Source organism: Cervus elaphus, chromosome X (assembly GCF_910594005.1).
Source record: "Cervus elaphus chromosome X, mCerEla1.1, whole genome shotgun sequence".
Taxonomy (NCBI): Eukaryota; Metazoa; Chordata; class Mammalia; order Artiodactyla; family Cervidae; genus Cervus; species Cervus elaphus.
The window spans coordinates 27,648,583-27,667,660 of NC_057848.1; the positions used below are offsets into that span (position 1 = coordinate 27,648,583).

At 55.0% G+C, this 19,078-nt stretch overlaps 1 protein-coding gene across 2 annotated transcripts in view; it reads left to right on the forward strand.

The window, feature by feature from the left end:
* The window catches only part of BCAP31 (B cell receptor associated protein 31), a 28,017-nt gene extending 12,243 nt beyond the window's left edge, over positions 1-15,774 (forward strand). For both annotated transcript variants that reach the window (XM_043895343.1, XM_043895344.1), the window contains exons 5-8: positions 12,779-12,914; positions 13,757-13,877; positions 14,669-14,769; positions 15,422-15,774. In XM_043895343.1, the coding sequence (XP_043751278.1) occupies positions 12,779-12,914; positions 13,757-13,877; positions 14,669-14,769; positions 15,422-15,460 (397 nt within the window). In that variant the 3' untranslated portion in view covers positions 15,461-15,774. The remainder of the gene's footprint in view (positions 1-12,778; positions 12,915-13,756; positions 13,878-14,668; positions 14,770-15,421) is intronic.
* The last annotated feature ends 3,304 nt before the right edge of the window (positions 15,775-19,078 follow it).

Genomic DNA, 19,078 nt, shown 5'->3' on the forward strand with positions numbered 1-19,078 from the left:
GTGGGCTGGGCCGCGAAGTTCAAGAACAGCTGTCTCCACACAGAAGCCCGGGGAAGCTCTGCCCGTTTTTCTCATCACAGGTGATTCCCCAGCTCCTGTGGTATCTTTTTCATTCGTTTGTTTGTAATTGTCAAACGTACATAGCATCAAGCGGGCTATCTGAACCACTTTTTGGTTCTTCTGTCATATATGAGATTGTCAGACAGACTTTCTTATACTCGTCAGTTGCTATTTTGGCCTGGCTGTGTGGCTTGTAGGATCCTAGTTCCTCTACCAGGGATTGAACCCGGGCCCTCGGCACTAAAGGCACAGAGTCCTAACCACTGGACCACCAGGGAAGTACCCGCCCCCCAAACCATTTTTAGGTGTGCAGCTCTGGAGTGTAGTTCAGGCAGCCCTCCCGAACTCTTCATCTTCAAAACAGAAACTCCATCCCCACTCCACAAACCAGGGAGCTTACCTCCTAAGCTTCTCTTCCTCGGTGTCCAGAAAGCACTGTGTCATCTCAGGTAGGCTTCCTACCCAAGAGTTGCCCTCGTAGCCTGTCTGTGCTGCCTGGTGCAGCCAAGTGTGCTTTCTGATGGTATAAAACCGCCCCACAGCCCCTGCTTCCAGTGTCTTCAAAGCGGCTTTGACATCAAGGCCTGATCCCGAGACCTTCGGGATGTGACCCCTTCCTGCAGCCCTCTGAGTCTTTGCTTTGGTCTCTCTCATGAACCAGCCACGTGGGGCTCCTTCCCTATTTCCGTGGCCTCAGCCTGGAACCCCACCCCTACCCCCTGGCCTGCCAGTCCAGCCCAGACCCCCTGTTTATGCTTCCTGCCTTCCTGATTCTGCAGTGCGAGGCCTGTGCTGTGCTGACCTCAAAGGCCCTGGTGACCTGGGACATGGAGACCTGGGGTCAACCCCTCTAGTCTTGCCAGCTCTGTGCCAAAGGCCGGACACACACAGTGCTGCCTTCCCCTTTTGGGCCTGAAGGGAGTGTCCTGGGCAGACAGGACCGGCTTCAGGCCCGTGTCTAGGTTGAACTCCTCGAGCTGCTGTGCTGACTGTTCTAGGTTGGACGCCCAGCTCTTCAGGTCTCCTGAGCACTGGGAGCAGGAATGCTGGGGCTGGGGAGAGTGCGTGTGAAGACACATGTGTTGAGGACACGGGTGTTGCTGGTTCTGGCACCGCGCTCTGGGTCTCTGGTCTGTGAGGGCACAGTGTAGGTCACCATTTAGTACGGGCCCGGGCAGTGTGCACTGTGTCTCATCCGTTGCCTTTGTGCCTTCTTCCCTGTGCCTGAGTGGGGCTGCAACTGACCGGTGTCCCTCTGCAGTTGTGGATGTGGCTGCCCGGCAGCTCTTGCTGGGCTGAGGTTTGCAGGTTCTAAGAGTCAAGCGCTGTTTTCTTTGCCTTTGAGGAAATGTGAATGGTCAGGACCAAAGTAGTAGTTGCATCCAGACCCGGGAAGGGCCTTGTGTGTGAAATTGCCCCATCTATAACGACCTGAACTTGGTCCGCGGTTCCCTCTTGTTTTCTGCCTACTCCTTTGAGGCTGGGTTCTGTCACCACAGTCAGTACAGATGGGGCAGCCTGGGCTTTGTTGCAAGGTTTCCTTGCCCAGGGGACCGTAACAGCCAACGACGGCCCTGAGAAGCAGGTGGCTGTAGTGAGAGTGGGTGTTGGAATAAGCTGGGTTTGGGCCCTGGGTCTGTTACTGTTGAGCCATGTCATCTTGAGGAAATCAGTCAGTCTCTGGAGCCTTTTCCCTCCCCCATTAAATGGCTGAGGATTCCTTTTCACAGGCTTGGTGTAAGGATCGAGGTGACTGGGGCTGTGTTCTTGGCATCCTGCCTGGCCTATGGGAGTGCTTCATAAACAGTGACTGTTCTTGGTATCACCCCAAATAGTGAGAGAGTTTTGTGGGGTTTTCCCCACTTGTGTGGTGGGCTCTGCCACAGAGAATGCCAGGCCTGGCCCTCAGGATCTTACATTCCAGGCTGGGCACAGGGTGGGGAGAGTGAGTGAAGGAGGATGAGTGGAGGGCCGGAAGAGGCCGGCCGAGGAAGGGCTGGGAGGGGGACACACCGAGGAAGCCTCAGGGCCCTGGCGTCTGTTTGGATGTTGCTGGGGGTTCTCAGGCCTGGCTGAGCACTGGAGGCAGCAGAGAAGAGCAGCCCCCCGGGGGTGTCACTTGGTTTCAACGGTGAGCGTCTCCTTGGCCAGGCTAGTTTGATCACCCCCGTTATCCTCTGGAGTATTTTGAAGCCAATCCCAAATAGGATGTTTACAGGCACAATAGGATTTTGGCCTATCGCTTTGAAAAGAGAGGGACTTGGTTAAAAAGTCTTAAGCACGCTAGCATCTTGTGTATGAGAACTTTAGAGTAACTTCATAGTAACCAACTCAGTGGTGATTGGTCACATTTCCCAGATTACTTTGCAGGTTTTGCTTATACTTTTTTGAAAGTGACCATGAAAGTGGCTCAGTCATGTCTGACTCTCTGTGACCCCATGGACAGTCCATGGGACTCTCCAGGCCAGAATATTGGAGGGGGTACCCTTTCCCTTCAGGGGATTGTCCCAGCCCAGGGATCAAACCCAGGTCTCCCACATTGCAGGTAGATTCTTTACCAGCTGAGCCACAAGGGAAACCTAAAAAAGTATACTTTTTTACTCTTACTTTAATCTGCATCTAAATAAGGTAACTGAGGGGTTTCTAAAATCTGATGTTCGAGATCATCCCAGAGATAAAGTGATTTAACTGGAGGGCTGACCTTAGAAGGCCAGGTAGAGGGATTTTTGGCCTTAATTTCCTCTTGATCTGTCAGTCAGCTTCCATCATTTTCTGAGACTCCAAATATAATACTGCTTCAGAGCTAAGCACTGAGTAACAGCCTTTTTGATAAGTCCATTGATTTCTAGTCCCCTCCTCCTCCAGCCAAAGTCCCACAGCTGCATTAGTGTGCTGGTGTCCTGTGGGTGCTAGGCCCAGCAGGGGCTCTGATAAAGTGGGGACTGCAGTAAAGTGGGGGGAGTTGCATACGAAAAGATCACAGAAGACTATCTGATATGCATCAGCTTCTTTTAAAATTGGATTGTTTGCTCAGCCACTTGGTTTTGGCCAGAGAATTCTCTTCCTCATACTCTAAAGGTCCTCATACTCTAAAGGCAAATGGCAAAAGAGCAGTTTGGGGGCAAGGTGCCAAACAATAGGGATTCAGTCTTCCTGATTCCAAGGTCATGGGATGGAAGCCTGATGTTCCAGCAGGGCCCCTTTCTCGGAAGGCAGAGGGCTGGAGGTGTGGAGATGGGAAGGACTGTGAGCTCCTCCATCTCAGCACAGTCTGACCAGTTGCCTCCAGGCTGGAAACATGCTCGCTGTGAACAAGTGTGGCTGCTGTGACTGAGGAGCTAGATTTTTCATTTAATATCATTTCGGTTCAGTCGCTCGGTTGTGTCCAATTCTTCGTGACACCACAGACTGCAGCACGCCAGGCTTCCCTGTCCATCACCATCTCTCAGAGCTTGCTCAAACTCATGTCCATCGAGTTGGTGATGCCATCCAGCCATCTCATCCTCTGTCGTCCCCCTTCTCCTGCCTTCAGTCTTTCCCAGCATCAGGGTCTTTTCCAGTGATTCAGTTCTTTGCATCAGGTGGCCAAAGTATTGGAGCTTCAGCGTCAGTCCTTCCAATGAATATTCGGGACTGATTTCTTTTAGGATTGACTGGTTTGATCTCCTTGCTATCCACGGGACTCTTAAGAGTGTTCTTCAACACCACAGTTCAAAAGCATCAATTTTTCGGCACTCAGCATTCTTTATAGTCCAACTCTCACATGCATACATGACCACTGGAAAAACCATAGCTTTGACTAGACACACCTTTGTTGGCAAAATAATGTCTCTGCTTTTTAACATGCTGTCTAGGTTGGTCATAGCTTTCTTCCAAGGAGTGAGCGTCTTTGAATTTCCTGGCTGCAGTCACCATCTGCAGTGATTTTGGAGCCCAAGGATATAAAGTCTGTCGGTGTTTCCATTGTTTCCCCATCTATTTGCCATGAAGTGATAGGACCAAAATTTGAATTTATTTGAATGGAAAGGCCACCAGTGGTCTCTGTGTTGGATCGAGTAGCTGATACCACCTCTAGTCATTTGCTTTGTTCCCTGTTTGGGCCAGGCCTCTTTCCTGGGCTCATTGCCTTGCAAGAGACACTTTGCTTTGGATTGGAGTACTGTTGGGGCTTTCCTGGTAGCTCAGTTGGTAAAGAATCTGCCTGCAGTGCAGGACACCTGGGTTCGATCCCTGGGTTGGGAAGATCCCCTGGAGAAGGAAATGGCGACCCACTCCAGTATCCTTGCCTGAAAAATCTCACGGACAGAGGAACCTGATGGGCTGCAGTCCATGGGGTCGCAAAGAGTCGGGCACGACTGAGCGACTAACACTTACCTACTGTGTGGGGCACATCTGGGGTGACTGCTCCCTCCCTCTGAAAGGTTGCTGCTGCAAGCCGAGCTGTGACCTCCGGAGGACAGGAGTTCGATCCAGGGTCAGAGACGAGGCTTGACTACTTGGAGCATTTTGTGTGGCAAAGTTTTATTAAAGTATAACAGATAGGGAAAGCTTCTGGCATAGACATCAGAAGGGGACAGAAAGAGTGCCCCCTTGCTAGTTTTTAGTAAGGTGTTTTATGTCTGTTAGCAAGCTTATTAATCACATAAGAGAGACACCTCAAGGCTGGGGGAGTTTCACCAGGCCCCTCTCCCACAATATATATGCATTTTTGAGATAGGATGGCACAAGGTGTCTCGACCCCCCCCCCCCCCCGGCAGCCATAAAACAATTGACATGTATACTAGTTTGTTGAACCATTATCAGCCCAAGGTTTGAGAATAGAAAAAAAGTTAATCTTGAACCACTTCGAAGAAAGGCAGATTCTAAAGCAAATATATAGTTTCACTAAGAAAAACATTTCCATAAGAAAAACACTTTTGTATGTGAAAGTTACTCAGTCCTGTCCGACTCTTTGTGACCCCATGGACTATACAGTCCCTGGAATTCTCCAGGCCAGAGTACTGGAGTGAATAGCCTTTCCCTTTTCCAGGGGATCTTCCTAGCCCAGGTCTCCTGCATTGCAGGTGGATTCTTTACCAGCTGAGCCACAAGGGAAGCCCAATGGAGTGGGTAGCCTATCCCTTCTCCAGCAGATCTTCCCGACCCTGGAATCAAACTGGGGTCTTTTGCATTGCAGGTGGATTCCCTGATAGCTCAGTTGGTAAAGAATCTGCCTGCAACCAGGGTCTCCTGCGTGGCAGGTGGATTCCCTGATAGTTGAGTTCCATGTCCGGTTCTAGCTGTTGCTTCTTGACCTGCATACAGATTTCTCAGGAGGTAGGTAAAGTGGTCTGGAATTCCCATCTCTTGAAGAATTTTCCATAGTTTGTTGTGATCCACACAGTCAAAGGCTTTGGCGTTCATCAGTAAAGCAGAAGTAGATGTTTTTCTGGAACTCTTTTGCTTATTCGATGATCCAGCGGATGTTCGCAATTCGATCTCTGGTTCTTCTGCCTTTTCTCAATCAAGCTTGAGCATCTGGAAGTTTTCGGTTCATGTACTGTTGAAGCCTCACTTGGAGAATTTTGAGCATTACTTTGCTAATGTGTAAGACGAGCAATTTTGCGGTAGATTGAACATTCTTTGGCATTGCCTTTCCCTGGGATTGGGATGAAAACTGACCCTTTCCAGTCCTGTGGCCACTGCTGAGTTTTCCAAGTTGGCTGGCATATTGAGTGCAGCACTTTAGCAGCATCATCTTTTAGGACTTGAAATAGCTTAGCTGGAATTCTATCACCTCCACTAGCTGTGTTCTAGTGATGCTTCCTAAGGCCCACTTGACTTCACACTCCAGGATGTCTGGTTTAGGTGAGTGATCACACCATTATGGTTTTCTAGGTCATTAAGATCTTTTTGTATAGTTCTTCTGTGTATTCTTGCCACCTTTTCTTAATATCTTCTGTTTCTGTTAGGTCCACACAGTTTCTGTCCTTTATTGTGCCCATCTATGCATGAAATGTTCCCTTGGTATCTCTAATTTTCTTGAAGAGATTGGTAGTCTTTCCCATTCTACTGTTTTCCTGTCTTTCTTTGCATTGATCACTGATGAAGGCTTTCTTATCTCTCCTTGCTATTCTTTGGAACCTTGCATTCAGATGGGTATCTTTTCTTTTCTCCTTTGCTTTTAGCTGCTTTTCTTTTCTCAGCTATTTGAAGGTTGTGGTGGAGAATTCTGACAAAACATGGTCCACTGGAGAAGGAAGTGGCAAACCACTTCAGTATTCTTGCCTTGAGAACCCCATGAACAGCATGAAAAGGCAAAAAGAATGGCCACTGAAAGATGAACTCCCCAGGTTGGTAGGTGCCCAGTATACTTCTGGAGATCAATGGAGAAATAACTCCAGAAAGAATGAGGAGGTGGAGCCAAAGCAAAAACAACACCCAGTTGTGGATGTGACTGGTGATGGAAGTAAAGTCCAATGCTGTAAAGAGCAATATTGCATAGGAACCTGGAATGTTAGGTGCATGAATCAAGGCAAATTGGAAGTGGTCAAACAGGAGATGGCAAGAGTGAATGTCAACATTTTAGGAATCAGTGAACTAAAATAGACTGGAATGGGTGAATTTAACTCAGATGACCATTATATCTATTACTGTGGGCAAGAATCCCTTAGAAGAAATGGAGTAGCCATCATAGTCAACAAGAGTCCAAAATGCAGTACTTGGATGCAGTCTCAAAAATGACAGACTGATCTCTGTTCGTTTCCAAGGCGAACCATTCACTGTCACTGTAATCCAAGTCTATGCCCTGACCAGTAACGCTGAAGAAGCTGAAGTTGAACGGTTCTGTGAAGACCTACAAGACCTTCTAGAACTAACACCAAAAAAAGATGTCCTTTTCATCGTAGGGGACTGGAATGCAAAAGTAGGAAGTTAAGAGATACCTGGAGTAACAGGCAAATTTGGCTTTGGAGTACAGAATGAAGCAGGGCAAAGGCTAATAGAGTTTTACCAAGAGAATGCACTGGTCATAGCAGACATCCTCTCCCAACAACATAAGAGAAGACTCTACACATCGACATCACCAGATGGTCAACACTGAAATCATATTGATTATATTCTTTGCAGCCGAAGATGGAGCTCTATACAGTCAGTAAGAACAAGACCGGGAGCTGACTATGGCTCAGATCACGAACTCCTTATTGCCAAATTCAGACTTAAATTGAAGAAAGTAGGGAAAGCCACTAGGCCATTCAAGTATTACCTAAATCAAATTTCTTAGGTTTATACAGTGGAAGTGACAAATAGATTCAAGGGATTAGCTCTGGTAGACAGAGTGCCTGAAGAACTATGGATGGAGGTTTGTGACATTGTACAGGAGGCAGTGATCAAAACCATCCCCAAGAAAAGAAATGCAAAAAGGCAAAATGGCTGTCTGAGGAGGCCTTACAAATAGCTGTGAAAAGACGAGAAGGGAAAGGCAAAGGAGAAAAGGAGAGATACACCCATCTGAATTTTATGTAGAGAAGGCAAAAAACCCTGCACTTTATTTCCTCCTGCTGCTTGGGGAGCTCTGGCCTCCCTACCTGTTAGACACTCACCTCCCACTCCATCCAAGTAGCCAGAGTGCCCCCAGTGTATTTCAGCACTAGAACATCTACCTGGGGTGTGTGGCCTCTTTTGGTTGCTCTCTGTCCCTGGTTTCAAAAAGGCAACGTGACAAGCTTGCTCCTGTTCACGGCTTCTCTTTAGCTCCAGAGGGCCTGCCACCCCTGTGCTCTGTATCTGGACTTGCTGTCCCCAAGGTGGACATTGGGGCTTAAGCTTGTGTTGCTGCAGGGCCTTGGCCTTTCCCTGACCACCTCCCATTTATTCTGACTTCACGGGTGAAGAGGACCTCTGAGGGCTGAAATGTACTCCTGAGATGAATGGATGGGGGCAGCCTTCAGATTTTTTCCTGGACAGTTTCTGAGTCAGCTCTCCTTCCCCTTCTGCCGCCTTCTTATTTCTGTGACTCCCGACTCATTAGGGCAAGAGTTCCCTGGGGCCACTTCAGCCCTGCTATTAGACTTTGCCTGTCTCCTTTGCCTCAAGCTTTTCCTGGGGCGGCACCTGGCTTTCGGCTCCTCACCAGGGTGGCCACCTCCCCGTGTGTCTGCACTGCAGCCTCTATGTTTTGTCTTGGCATCCACCTGTGGCACAGGGTTGTAGTCGGCCTGAAATGTCAACAGGTGGCGCTGTGACCCCAGCTTCCTGCTTGCCTGGTGCAACAGGGTGAGGTAAGGTGCCTGCCCATTTGTCTTGTCCTGTCGTGTCCTGAGGGCCGAGTGACCTGGTAAATGTTCGTGGCAGGATCGGAGACAGCCAGGGTGGAGCGGGGTGGCCACAGGCCTAGAATATTCCATTTGGGATGTGTGAGGACCCTCCTTCTTGCTCTCGTGTCACTTCCTATGAAGCCAGCGTCTGCCCTCCCCTCCATTTTACCCAGAGGAGGCAGACAGGATTGGTGGAGAGCACCTGTGAAGCACGTCCCTGCTGCTTGATATGCTTGGCTCTCTCTCTCCTGCCGACTCTTGTTTACTCAACCTTTTAGAAAAGCAGGAAAGCCCTCCTCAGCGTCCAGAAACATCTTACCAGGTCTCTGGGGATGATGTTTGTCCGCCAAGGCCACTTTTGGATTCTCTTACGGTTCGGGCCCTGACGTCTCCCTCTGTCACTGGGTGCATTTATAACCCAGACCCCGGGCCCCTCTGCCAGCCCTGTGCCTCTGGGAAATCCCTTTGGCGGTGGCTTCTCACCTGTTGTCCAGAAACAGCTAAGAATAGGTACCTGCAGAACAGGACTTGGGCGGTCGAGCCGAGCGTGATGGAGCGGTGCCAGCAGGCATGGGGAGAGCAGGCTGCCAGCCTTCTCTCTAGGCTGACTGCTGTCTCTGCGCTGTTGAGACTTGGAGATTCTGAAGTGGAGTGCCTTCTGCCGTGTGCCCTGCTCTGTCCTGGGTCTGGGTCCCAGGGGAGACTCAGAGCATTCAGGAGAGAGACAGAAAAAGGGTGCACTGATGTGCCTGAGAGGGAGTGGAGGGTTCCAGGAACTTTGGAGCTGGATCTTGGGTGAATGAAGGGCAGGCCCAGGAGCATGGGCCTAACATGTCAGGGGCAGTAAGAAGTTCTAGAATGCCGACTCCTGGGTAGCCCTGGGTGGCCGTGCTAGGGAGTGCTGCTGTTGGTTTTTCTGGGTACCCGGCAGGGGCACCCTTTGGACTTGGGCCGGGGCACTGGGCTCTGCCCCCAGCTTTGATGATGAATGTTTTTCCAAGTGCCTTCTCAGCTACCACGGCAGTCACAAGCCTAGCTGGCTCATCACCATGGGTCTGACATGGCACCTTTCTGTTGCCATTTGCTGTCACCCTGTGGTTCAACTGACCGGCAAGCCCTGCCTGTGTCCCCCTTCGCCGTGGCCGGGCTGAGGGAAGGCTGAGTCTGGGGAGAGCCAGGGCCCCAGACCTACGTTCTGTCCTGGCCAGAGGTGTGGTCTCACAGCTGCGGGGGGCGGGAGACGTCATTTGCTGGGCCCCTTCCGGTGGACCCGGGACAGGAGGGTTGGGAGACTGAGGGTGCCGTCCTGGGCCCGAAGGCATCTGTAGCTGGGCAGCCAGGTGAGGAGCAAGTGACACAGTGATATGGGGAGATGATCGGGAGAGAGCAGGGACCGTGCAACAGGCGGAGGGGACCGTGGGCATTCAGGAGAGGCTTTGAGGGGAGAGAGGGGTTGAGCAGGCTGGCTCTTGAGTCATCAGTGAGTGTGCTCCACCAGGAGGGGGGACTGGCGCGGGCCAACATGCAGTGGCATGGAGATGAGGCAAGCGAGGACTGGTGTGTTCACGCGTAGCCAGCGGTTCGGTGTTACTGGAGCAGAGGGCCATGCAGGTGGGGAGGGGACAAGAGCTAGCTTGCCGAGGGCCGTGTGCCAGCCAGAGGCAGTAGGCGGGCATCAGGGATCGCAGCAGAGGGGTGACACGCTCAGACTGTCTTGGAGAAGGGTCGCTGGCTTTCCTTGGGGTTGTGGTTTGCAAAACTGTATGATCAAGGGTAGGGAGGAGGCCGGTTAGGAGCTGTTAAAGTCACCCAGGAGAGAAGCAGTGAGGCCTCAGGAGGACTGGGGCCCCAGGTGACATGCAAGTCTGAGAGCTCAGGTAGATCAGCGATGCCATCTACTGCAGGGCTGGTTGGCTTGTCTTGGATGGGCTGAGTCGACCATGCCCTGGGGATACACAGGAGCCACCAGAGGGTAGGCCGCTGGATGTCGGGGTCTGGCCGAGATCCTGAAGGCAGGCAGTTGGGGTGTTGGAGGGAAGGGGAGGGGAGAATTGCAAGGGGGTGACCTGTCAGCTGCCCCAAACGCTACAGACAGGCTGCTTCTGGGATGTGGCAGTTACTGCTGGTGGTGTGGTCAGGGCAAGGCTCAGGTCAGTGTAGGTTGGGGCATGGAGGGGCCAGGGGAGTCACGAGGGCCTTGGGCTGCTGGGCAGGAGAGCCTGGAGGGCTGAGGCTCCTGGCAGAGGGAATTACCCGGAATCGCCAGGGGCTGGGTTGGAGGAACAGGTCTAACAAGAAAGGAGAGGACAAGGATGAAGATCGGTGGCATGAAAGACACGTGGCGGGGGCAGGGCCCTGATCCTGGAGGCTCCTGACCTGAGTCCGGGAGGCCCTCACGGTGGGCATTTCTGGGGCTCGGTACCACATGTTCGCTGTTGCTGCTCACCCTGATTCTCCGTAAGCGGGGCTGGGCTGGGAGGGCCCCGAGCAGAGCTGGGCCTGGCCTCCCTAGCTCGGCCGCTGCGGACACTCACAGTCCTGCTGCAGTCGGCCCGTGGGGGCTGGCAAAGGGGGAGCGTCATTTCAGGTTGGCCCGCCCTGTCGTTGCCGGCTGGGTCTGCCAGGTGGCACACGTGCCCTCCCCACCAACCCAGTCTCCAGCTGGGAGGAGCAGCCGGCTCCACCCCGCCAGGATCGTCTCGGGGTTGAATGAGACTTGCCTTTCCTGCGGGGCTCCTCCGGGGACCGCCACTCTGCCTGTGTGCCTCAGGCACGTTGCTTCTCTCTCTCTGGCTCCCGGGGCGCTTGAGAGGTCCCTGTATCTCCAGGGCTCCAGCCCAGTGGGGGGCAGGCTGGTGGGCAGTCGGGGCTGAGACAGGGAAACCTGAGCCCCAGGCCACGAGGTCCCGCTCGCTAATTTTAGAGAGCACATGTCACTGGAAACTGTCCCTTCCTGCCAGGAATCAGTCGCCTGGCTCTCCCCGTCCTGACAGGGGCCCCTGGAGCCACTTTCTGAACCAGGAAGCGTGATGGGTCCCTCACAGCCCCCGTGAGCCACTTCGCCTCAGGCTCATCCCTGGCAGGGACTCTGCCAGGGCCTGGCCAGGGTGAGCTGGGTGTCTCGTTGGCCCTCCCATCTCTCCCTGCTCCTCTTGGCCGGTGTGAGTAGCAGGTGTCCACAAGAGCCCTGCAGAGGCTGGAGATGATGCCTCAGAGCAGGCGGCCTTGGTTGCTTTGTCTCCTCTGAGTGAGCACTTCGTTGGGGAAATACCCTCGCTGTGTCCTCCCCTTGCCCCTGGGGCCCTGGCCGTCCTGCACCCTCCTTGGGGCAGTGACTGAGCAGGTCCATCCTAGCCTTTGCCCTGCTACATTCTGTACTCCAAGGCCAAACTTGCCTGTTCCTCCAGGTGTTTCTTGACTTCCTACTTTGGCATTCCAGTCCCCTATAATGAAAAAGACGTCTATTTTGGGTGTTAGTTCTAAAAGGTCTTCATAGAACCATTGAACTTCAGCTTCTTCAGCATTACAGGTCAGGGCATTGACTTGGATTACTGTGATTTTGAACAGTTGGCCTTGGAGACGAACAGAGATCTTTTTGGCTGGCAGCGGCGTGGCTAGTCTGGACCTGAGATGTGTGCCTGGGCCGTGATCCCTCATCCTCTGTCCCCTCGCCCTGGGAAACCGCAGGGTGGTGATCCTGTCTAACACATGTGTTCTGGCAGCCGCCTGTGGACTGCCCATGGGAAGGGGCTGAGGAGAGAAGAGGTGTCTCCATCTCGCGGTTGCCCTGGGGCGTGGTTCCCTGGAAACTGAGAACATGGCATGGTTGCCAGCTTGGGCCTTGGGGTCAGAACGGGCAGGAGTGCACATTCCAGCCACATTGGTTTCTGGCTCATAAGCGATGGCTTCAGCTGCCTGAGTCTCTGTTCCCCTCTGTAAAATGGGGGCAGCGTTAGTGTCTGCCTCCCCAGGTGAGTTGCACGATTCGGCTGGCCTGTTCGAAGTGCCCCCAGCACGGGCTGCTCTGGGTGATCAAGGCAAGCGCAACCTTGCAGCAAGGAAAGGAGCAGCAGGGCTGCTTTGGCATGTCCGGGCCCCGCCCTGCAAAGTGCCAGGTTCTGGGCCTCCAGGTTGGATGTAGACCTGGTCCCCATTGTCCTGTCAGGCCCCTGCTGCCTGTGTCTTCGAGACTGGAAGAGAGCCCCAGGCCTGGCAAGCAGCCTTTTGGGGGCGGTAGCAATCATGGTGGCAGAGGACAGCTCCCAGGTCCATCTTTGCCCTCGTGTTGGCAGTACGTTGCTCTTCTCCAGGCTGGCGATCCAGAAGGACAGGTCTTGGTTGGAGGCAGGTGGAGGGTGGGCGCAACCCAAAGAAATTCATGTGAGCCATTTTTTCCTCTCCCTTCATTTTATCAACAATTATAGCCTGCTTAGACGCCTGGTGACTCTCATCTCCCAGCAGGCCACACTGTTGGCCTCCAACGAAGCCTTTAAAAAGCAGGCAGAGAGCGCCAGTGATGCGGCCAAGAAATACATGGAGGAGAACGACCTGCTCAAGAAGGTCAGTTGGGTCCACTTGACCCCCTTCCTTCCCCCCTGCCACGTGACATTCTTTGTGGGCCTCGGAAATGTGTGACGCTGCTGTTGTCTGAAAAGTGAAGCAGTTGGGCAGATGGATGAACGGACATTTCTCGATGTGGAGGGCGGGTGTCCGGGAAGGGTCTGGGGGTCGTGTTGGCCAAGGGGGCGCCCTGGCTGCTCTGTTGGCTCTGCTGCAGCCAGGCCAGACTCTTCCCTGATAAAACCGACTCCCTAAGGAGCCGAGCACTGGGTTTCGAGCATGGGGCAAGTTAGCACAGAAACACCCAAGATAAGACCCCCCTGGTCTTCCCGAGTATGGCTATCAGCTGGAGACGAGGTGGGGCAATCCTCGAAGGCTTGTCCAAGGAAGTGAGGTGTGAGCCAGACTGGGGAGGAGGAGATGGAGCTGGATTCAGAGGCAGAAGACAGCTGGCTGGGCAGTGCTGCGTGGGGGCTTCCTGACTAGAGTGAAGGGTGGCCCTTGGGGAGAGGAAGACTGGAGGGCCTGAGTCAGTTGGGGGTGACTGGCTGCAGTCTCCAAATGACAGCAAGTTGAGTTGTTGGCTAGCTTGGGGGTAAACTTGGAGGCACTGCTGAGAATGGAGCCGGGGCAGGCAGGGCATGTAGCCTGTGAGCTGTAGCAGGTGGCTGGGAACACTCAGTGGCTTGATTCTGCCCTGACATTTCTGAAGGGGCAAGTGCCCAGGGCAGCTTGAGGAATCCCAGCTCAGTGGGGAGGACGGATGAGGCCTCCTTTCCCTCCCTCCCTCCCCCCCTCCACCTCTCCACCTGAGTGACCCGGATCCTTGGCGCTTTTCCTAGGAAGCTGGCGGTGTCACCAAGTTGGGCGGCAGGGACAGTGAAGTGAAGGTGCAGGAAGAGAACAGGAGCCTGAAGGCTGATCTCAAGAGGCTGAAGGATGAGCTGGCTGTCAACAAGCAAAGTGAGCACTACCCTCGGGTCACCCATGGCCCCCAGAACTCCGGCGCTTCCGCGGGTGGCTGCCGCACCTTCTGTGCCAAAGGATTCATACCAGACTTGCACGCAGGCTGAAGAGCTGGGTGAAAGTGAACAGTGGCTCCCAGCTTGCTCAGCCCAAGCCCAGCTGGGGTTGGCCTCAGCCAGCGGGGCTTTGTGGTTTAGCTGTCTGTGCAGGGTCCCACCAAGGAGGGCCCAGGCACCCCAGAGATGCAGGGGCTACCTCCAGAGCATCTCAGCCAGTGCCAGGCATGGGGAGTGGCACTTTGTGTCTTGTCAGCAGGGGCCTGGTGGGTGGGGAAGGCCGGCTAAACCAGAGCCGCTAGAGATGCTCCTATCTGCTTCCTTCCTAAAGGCCTTTCTTGACACGTCTCTTGTTCCCAGCTTCAAGACTGGGGTCCTGCTGCTGCTGTTGCCCCCATCCTTTTCAGAATGTCTCTCCCAGGCCCCCAGCCCCCTGAAGTCACTCCTACTGAGAGCCATGCAGGGTCTCTCCATGACAGGGATTGGGGGGGAGTCCCGATGTCTTCCTGTTGCCCCAGGTTTGTTGGCCAGGCCTCTCCCACTTCTGGAGACTCTCCTTCTGGATGCTTCCACAGCAGCTGGCGGAAGTCGTCTTGAGAGGAGGGGTCTCCTGGACACCCTCACTGGGGACAGACCTGGGGCAGCCGCATCTGCTGTCTCCAGAAAATGGGGCTTTTCTCCCTCAACCTGATCTTTTCCTTTTCCTTCCTTTGCCACTTGTGCTCCCCCCAGAATTGGAGAAGGCGGAAAATGAAGCTTTGGCCATGCGGAAGCAGTCTAAGGGCCTCACCAAGGAGTACGACCGCCTGTTGGAGGAGCATGCGAAGCTGCAGGTCAGCCCCTCAGCCTCCGGGCCGACCTGTCCGCTTGACGAGGCCTTGGAAGCAAGCTGGCCACAGTCTCCCAGTTCCCCTTTCCTCTAGTGCTGCTCTGGCCAGTGCCAGTCTGGGCCCCAATAGCCAGAACTCCTCCTTGGGCAGGAGGGCTGTGGCCTGGTAGATGGCAGTCACTTAGCAAGTCGGCCTTGGCCTCCAGGCCAGCCTTCTGCACTGTGGGCCTTCCCAGCCTCGTGCCCAGCATCAGTGCCCTCGAGAAGAGATCCTTTCCTGCTGTGTACCCCTGGTACACAGTTTGGAGCCCCCCTGACTCCCGTTCAGGTTCACTGAAGGACCCCAGCAAGTACCAGAGAGGTTCATGGGAAACTCCCCTCCCTGCCCCTGGCCTTCCCTGCTCTGGGGCAGAGAGCGGGGAGCATCACAGGTCCTAGTCACTTGCCCTGTGTCCAGATGCTCCAGGAGACCGGAAACTGGGCCTGAGGGCTATGGAAATACCCCTGAGCTCTGACAGCTTGACTGACTGCTTGGGGGCCCAAGCTGGGGCACCACGGAGGGCTGGGTCTTCGGGGCTGAGGGGACTGGAAGGCAAAGGGGAGGAGTGCGCCTTGCCCGCCCCCCACCACTTTGCAATCTTCTGTCCCCTCTGCAGGCGGCAATAGATGGCCCCTCGGACAAGAAGGAGGAGTGATGCTCCCCGCCTCCCCGCGGCCGGCTGCTGCCTGAGGGCCCGGCCTCGCTCGGTACTGCAGCTCGCTCCTTTGCGCTTCTGTTCCCTTGTGCCGCTTGCCGTTTCACGTGCTGCTCGCATTCCTTAGGGGACCCGGGTTCCCCCCAAGAATGAGCCAGGCTGCGGCAGGGCTTGCTTCCCACTGGGCTAAGCCCCTCGATGTCACGTGCTGATATTTTGGGCTCCTAAGGCCCCTCTCCTCTGGTCCTGCCGCAAGGCAGGCAGAGCAGGAAGAATAGCTTCTTGGGGGGCAATAAAGTTTGTTGTGTTGTGTCTGTGCCGCGTGCGTGTGACTGAGGCCGCAGGGAGGCCGCCTTGTGATCCCCCCACCTGGACCAGCTGAGATGCTGATGGCAGGCAGCTCGGACAGAGACCCCGGCCCCAGAGGCCTGCAGGATGCTTTTCCCTGCCATTGTTCTAACTCCCAAAGGCTCCCTCCTCCCGGGCCAGGCGTGGGCTCACACTTGCCCCATCTGTGTCCTGCCTCGGGCACCCCAGGCCAGGCCTGGCTTGACAGCCACGCAGGGCGTGTTGGTCCCGAGGCCCAGGGGAGCTCGGGAGACTCAGGGAACCCACCGGACTTCCGGGTGGCAGCCTTGCCTGCCTCCTCTGGGTCCTGTTCATCACATCGAGGCCAGATAGAGCATGGCAGACTGCCACCAGTCCCTCCCTGGCCCGCCCCCTCCTGAAGGTTTCCAGGATGACCTCTGACTAATGCCGGCAAGAGCGAAGACGTGCCCTTGGCGGTGACCTATGCCTGGCCCAGGGCAAACGGAGGCAGTAGGCAGAGCCTCTGGGTGGCTCTGGGGTCCCCTCCGCCACCCCATGAGCCTGCTCTGGTCTGGGCACTGCCTGGGCTGGCTTGGCAGGTGGCCGCCATCACAGAGGCTCTAGTGTTTCTCCTCTGCTGCTCCTGAGGACTGGGTGAGGGGGTTGGGGGCAGGTCAGAGGTGTTTTCTGCTGGCATTTGGGGGCCCCTGGAAATGGGGGTGCAGACAGCCAGCCTTGGGCACCGGCTCCTCCCACCAGGCTCAGGCTGGTAGCTCCCTTCGGCAGTGTTCTTTGCCCACGTTCTCGTGGGGAGTGCCACCCCCGTTTCCGGGCAGCCTTCTAGGTGGTGTCTGCTGCGGAGGGAGGCTGCAGGTGACACCCTCTGGTTGCTATGCCAAGGCTGAGAGCTCGTCCCACTTTTCTAGGAAGTGTTCCCTGACTACCTCAGCCTCCCTGAGCTTGCCTTGCTCTGAACTCCTGCAGGCCAAAGTCCGCACTGTGGGCCCTTAGGTTCTTCCCCGGGCTGGGCGGAGGGGAAGCAGCTAGCTGGGGATGAGAAGAGAGTGACGGGGATGGCCAGCTCTTAAAAATGGAAAGCATGGTGTCGCCTCGCTTAAGACTGGAGGGCCAGCTGTGGACACTGTCCACCCTGGCCCATTCTGAGGGCAGCTTTCAGCCGGCAGTCTCTGCTCAGAGTGGGGCTGTAAGCCACTGTACCCAGTAGTCTTCCCTGCCTTGCTTGCACCTCTGGTAACCTCGTGGGCACCACGGGGCTGGGCTGATCCATCTTCTGGTCTGTCTTTCCCACTGCTGGTCCGCATGTCCTCCATCTACCACAGGGACGGGTTCCCGAGTTAACGGGACCCGGCCAAGCAGCATGACCTCTGTCAAGTGCCCCGTACTGCGCTGTTGATGTTTTCTGAGTCTTTGGTGGCCTGGTGGCAGGTGGCCTGCAGGCCATTTGGCAAGAGGTGACAAGGATGTGAGCCAAGGCACGGCCACAGCTAGAAGAATGGAGATGTGAAGGAGCTGGTGTGACTCACGGTCGGAAGATCCCTTGGAGGAGGAAACAGCAACCCACTCCAGTATTCTGGCCTGGGAACTCCCCCGGACAGAGGAGCCTGGCGGCTGCAGTCCATGGGGTCATAAAGAGGCAGACACAACTTGAGCACATGCAGGGTGGGGAGTGGCGAGGGCCTAGGGCAGCAGGGACTGTTGACGGAGGAGGTGGGGGGTGCAGGGGCCTTCTTGGGAAAGCCACACTGGTGGTTTGGGGAGCTGCCAGCACACAGGCTTCTTGGGACTGTGGGTGCGGCAAGAGCAGAAGCTTGTAGGATGAGGAGCCTTTCAGAGAAGGGTGAGACAAGGGTTGGGTTGGCAGGCCAGGCACTGGCACCGCAGGGGCTGGGCCACCACCTCGCCAGGGAGGCGCCTCCACCAGCCAAGGCTCCAGAGGCCCAGGTTGACTTGGGGTGGGGCCTACTCAGCTGATATTTCTCCGCAGGCTCTGGTGACCCACACCCCGTCCAGGTTCTTGGTGACCACCGGAACATTTGCTTATGATTCGCACAAGTTAGAGCCCACCCCTGGCTGTTCAGTTCAGAACTCAGGCCCTCCCCTCACTAAGGGGTCGCCTGGCTAAACAGGGGGACTGGTGTGTGAGGAACTGAAGAGGAGCCAGTTGTCTACTTTCTCTGAAGGGCCACCCCCTCCCTCCTGCCCAGGCTGGCATTCAGAGCAGGCAGCTGGTGCCCTACTTGATGCCCACCCCAGGAAGACCCGCCTCAGCTGATTAGCAGACTGGCCCTGTCCACCCCTGTATCTGTGTCCCACCCTGCCCTCCCTCCTGTTACTCTGGATGGAGCCTGAATGGGTTTCCCTGGTCCACTTCTTCCCCGCCCCTCTGAAACCTCATGCCAAAACTTCCCCTGGAACCATTTTCAGGATGGCAGTTGAATGGCAGTAAGTGCATTTCCGTCATGTGCAGCCATTCCCATTGTGTGTCTCCTGAACTGTTCCCTCTCTCCAAGTCCCTGTTGAACACTAACTTCCCCCCTCCCCTTGCTCTCTGTCTTGGAATTGGACTCCTCAGAGAAGTCGAGTCACACAGGATGTGTCTTTGGCTGCTTTCCGCTGCGTGTCATGTCCCAGAGGTTCATCCATCTTGTCGCAGGTGTCAGAATTTCCCTCATTTTTCAGGATGGAGCTCTTTTTCTTTGTTACTGTCTGTGGAGACTTGGGTTGCTTCCACCCCGTTCTTAATACCATCAAGTTTTTGCCTTTCCCCTCGCCCCAGATTTCTCTTGTCCCGTGTGATCTTATCACCAAAGCTCCGACAGAGCCCATCACCCCCTCCTCCCTGACACCTGGAGGGGGTGATGGCAGGCCCTCATTTGTGTTCCAGGTGGTGGAGGGTGTCCCTCCCAACCTTCCTGACTCTGCAGCCAGCTCCCCCTCTGCTCTGCCGCGTCTGGGAGTATCTCAGGGCTCATTGCCTGGGCCATGGCTCTCTCTCCAGCTGCCCAGGGACTCATCCAGGCTCGGGGCCGTCTTTATGTAATGAGAACTCCCAAAGTTCTGTGTGCAGTGCAGACTTTCCAGAACTTCAAACTCCTTGTCTATCTGCTGACTAGACATTTCTACTTGGTAGATAACACTGTCCCCTCTGAACCTCCTTGTCTTTCTGGTGCAGTGCCTGGCAACACCACCCTTCTTGGGATCCCGGCCATTCACAAACCTGTTGGTTGTTCAGTTGCCAAGTCATGCCCAACTCTTTGCAACCCTATGGACTGCAGCATGCCCACAGGG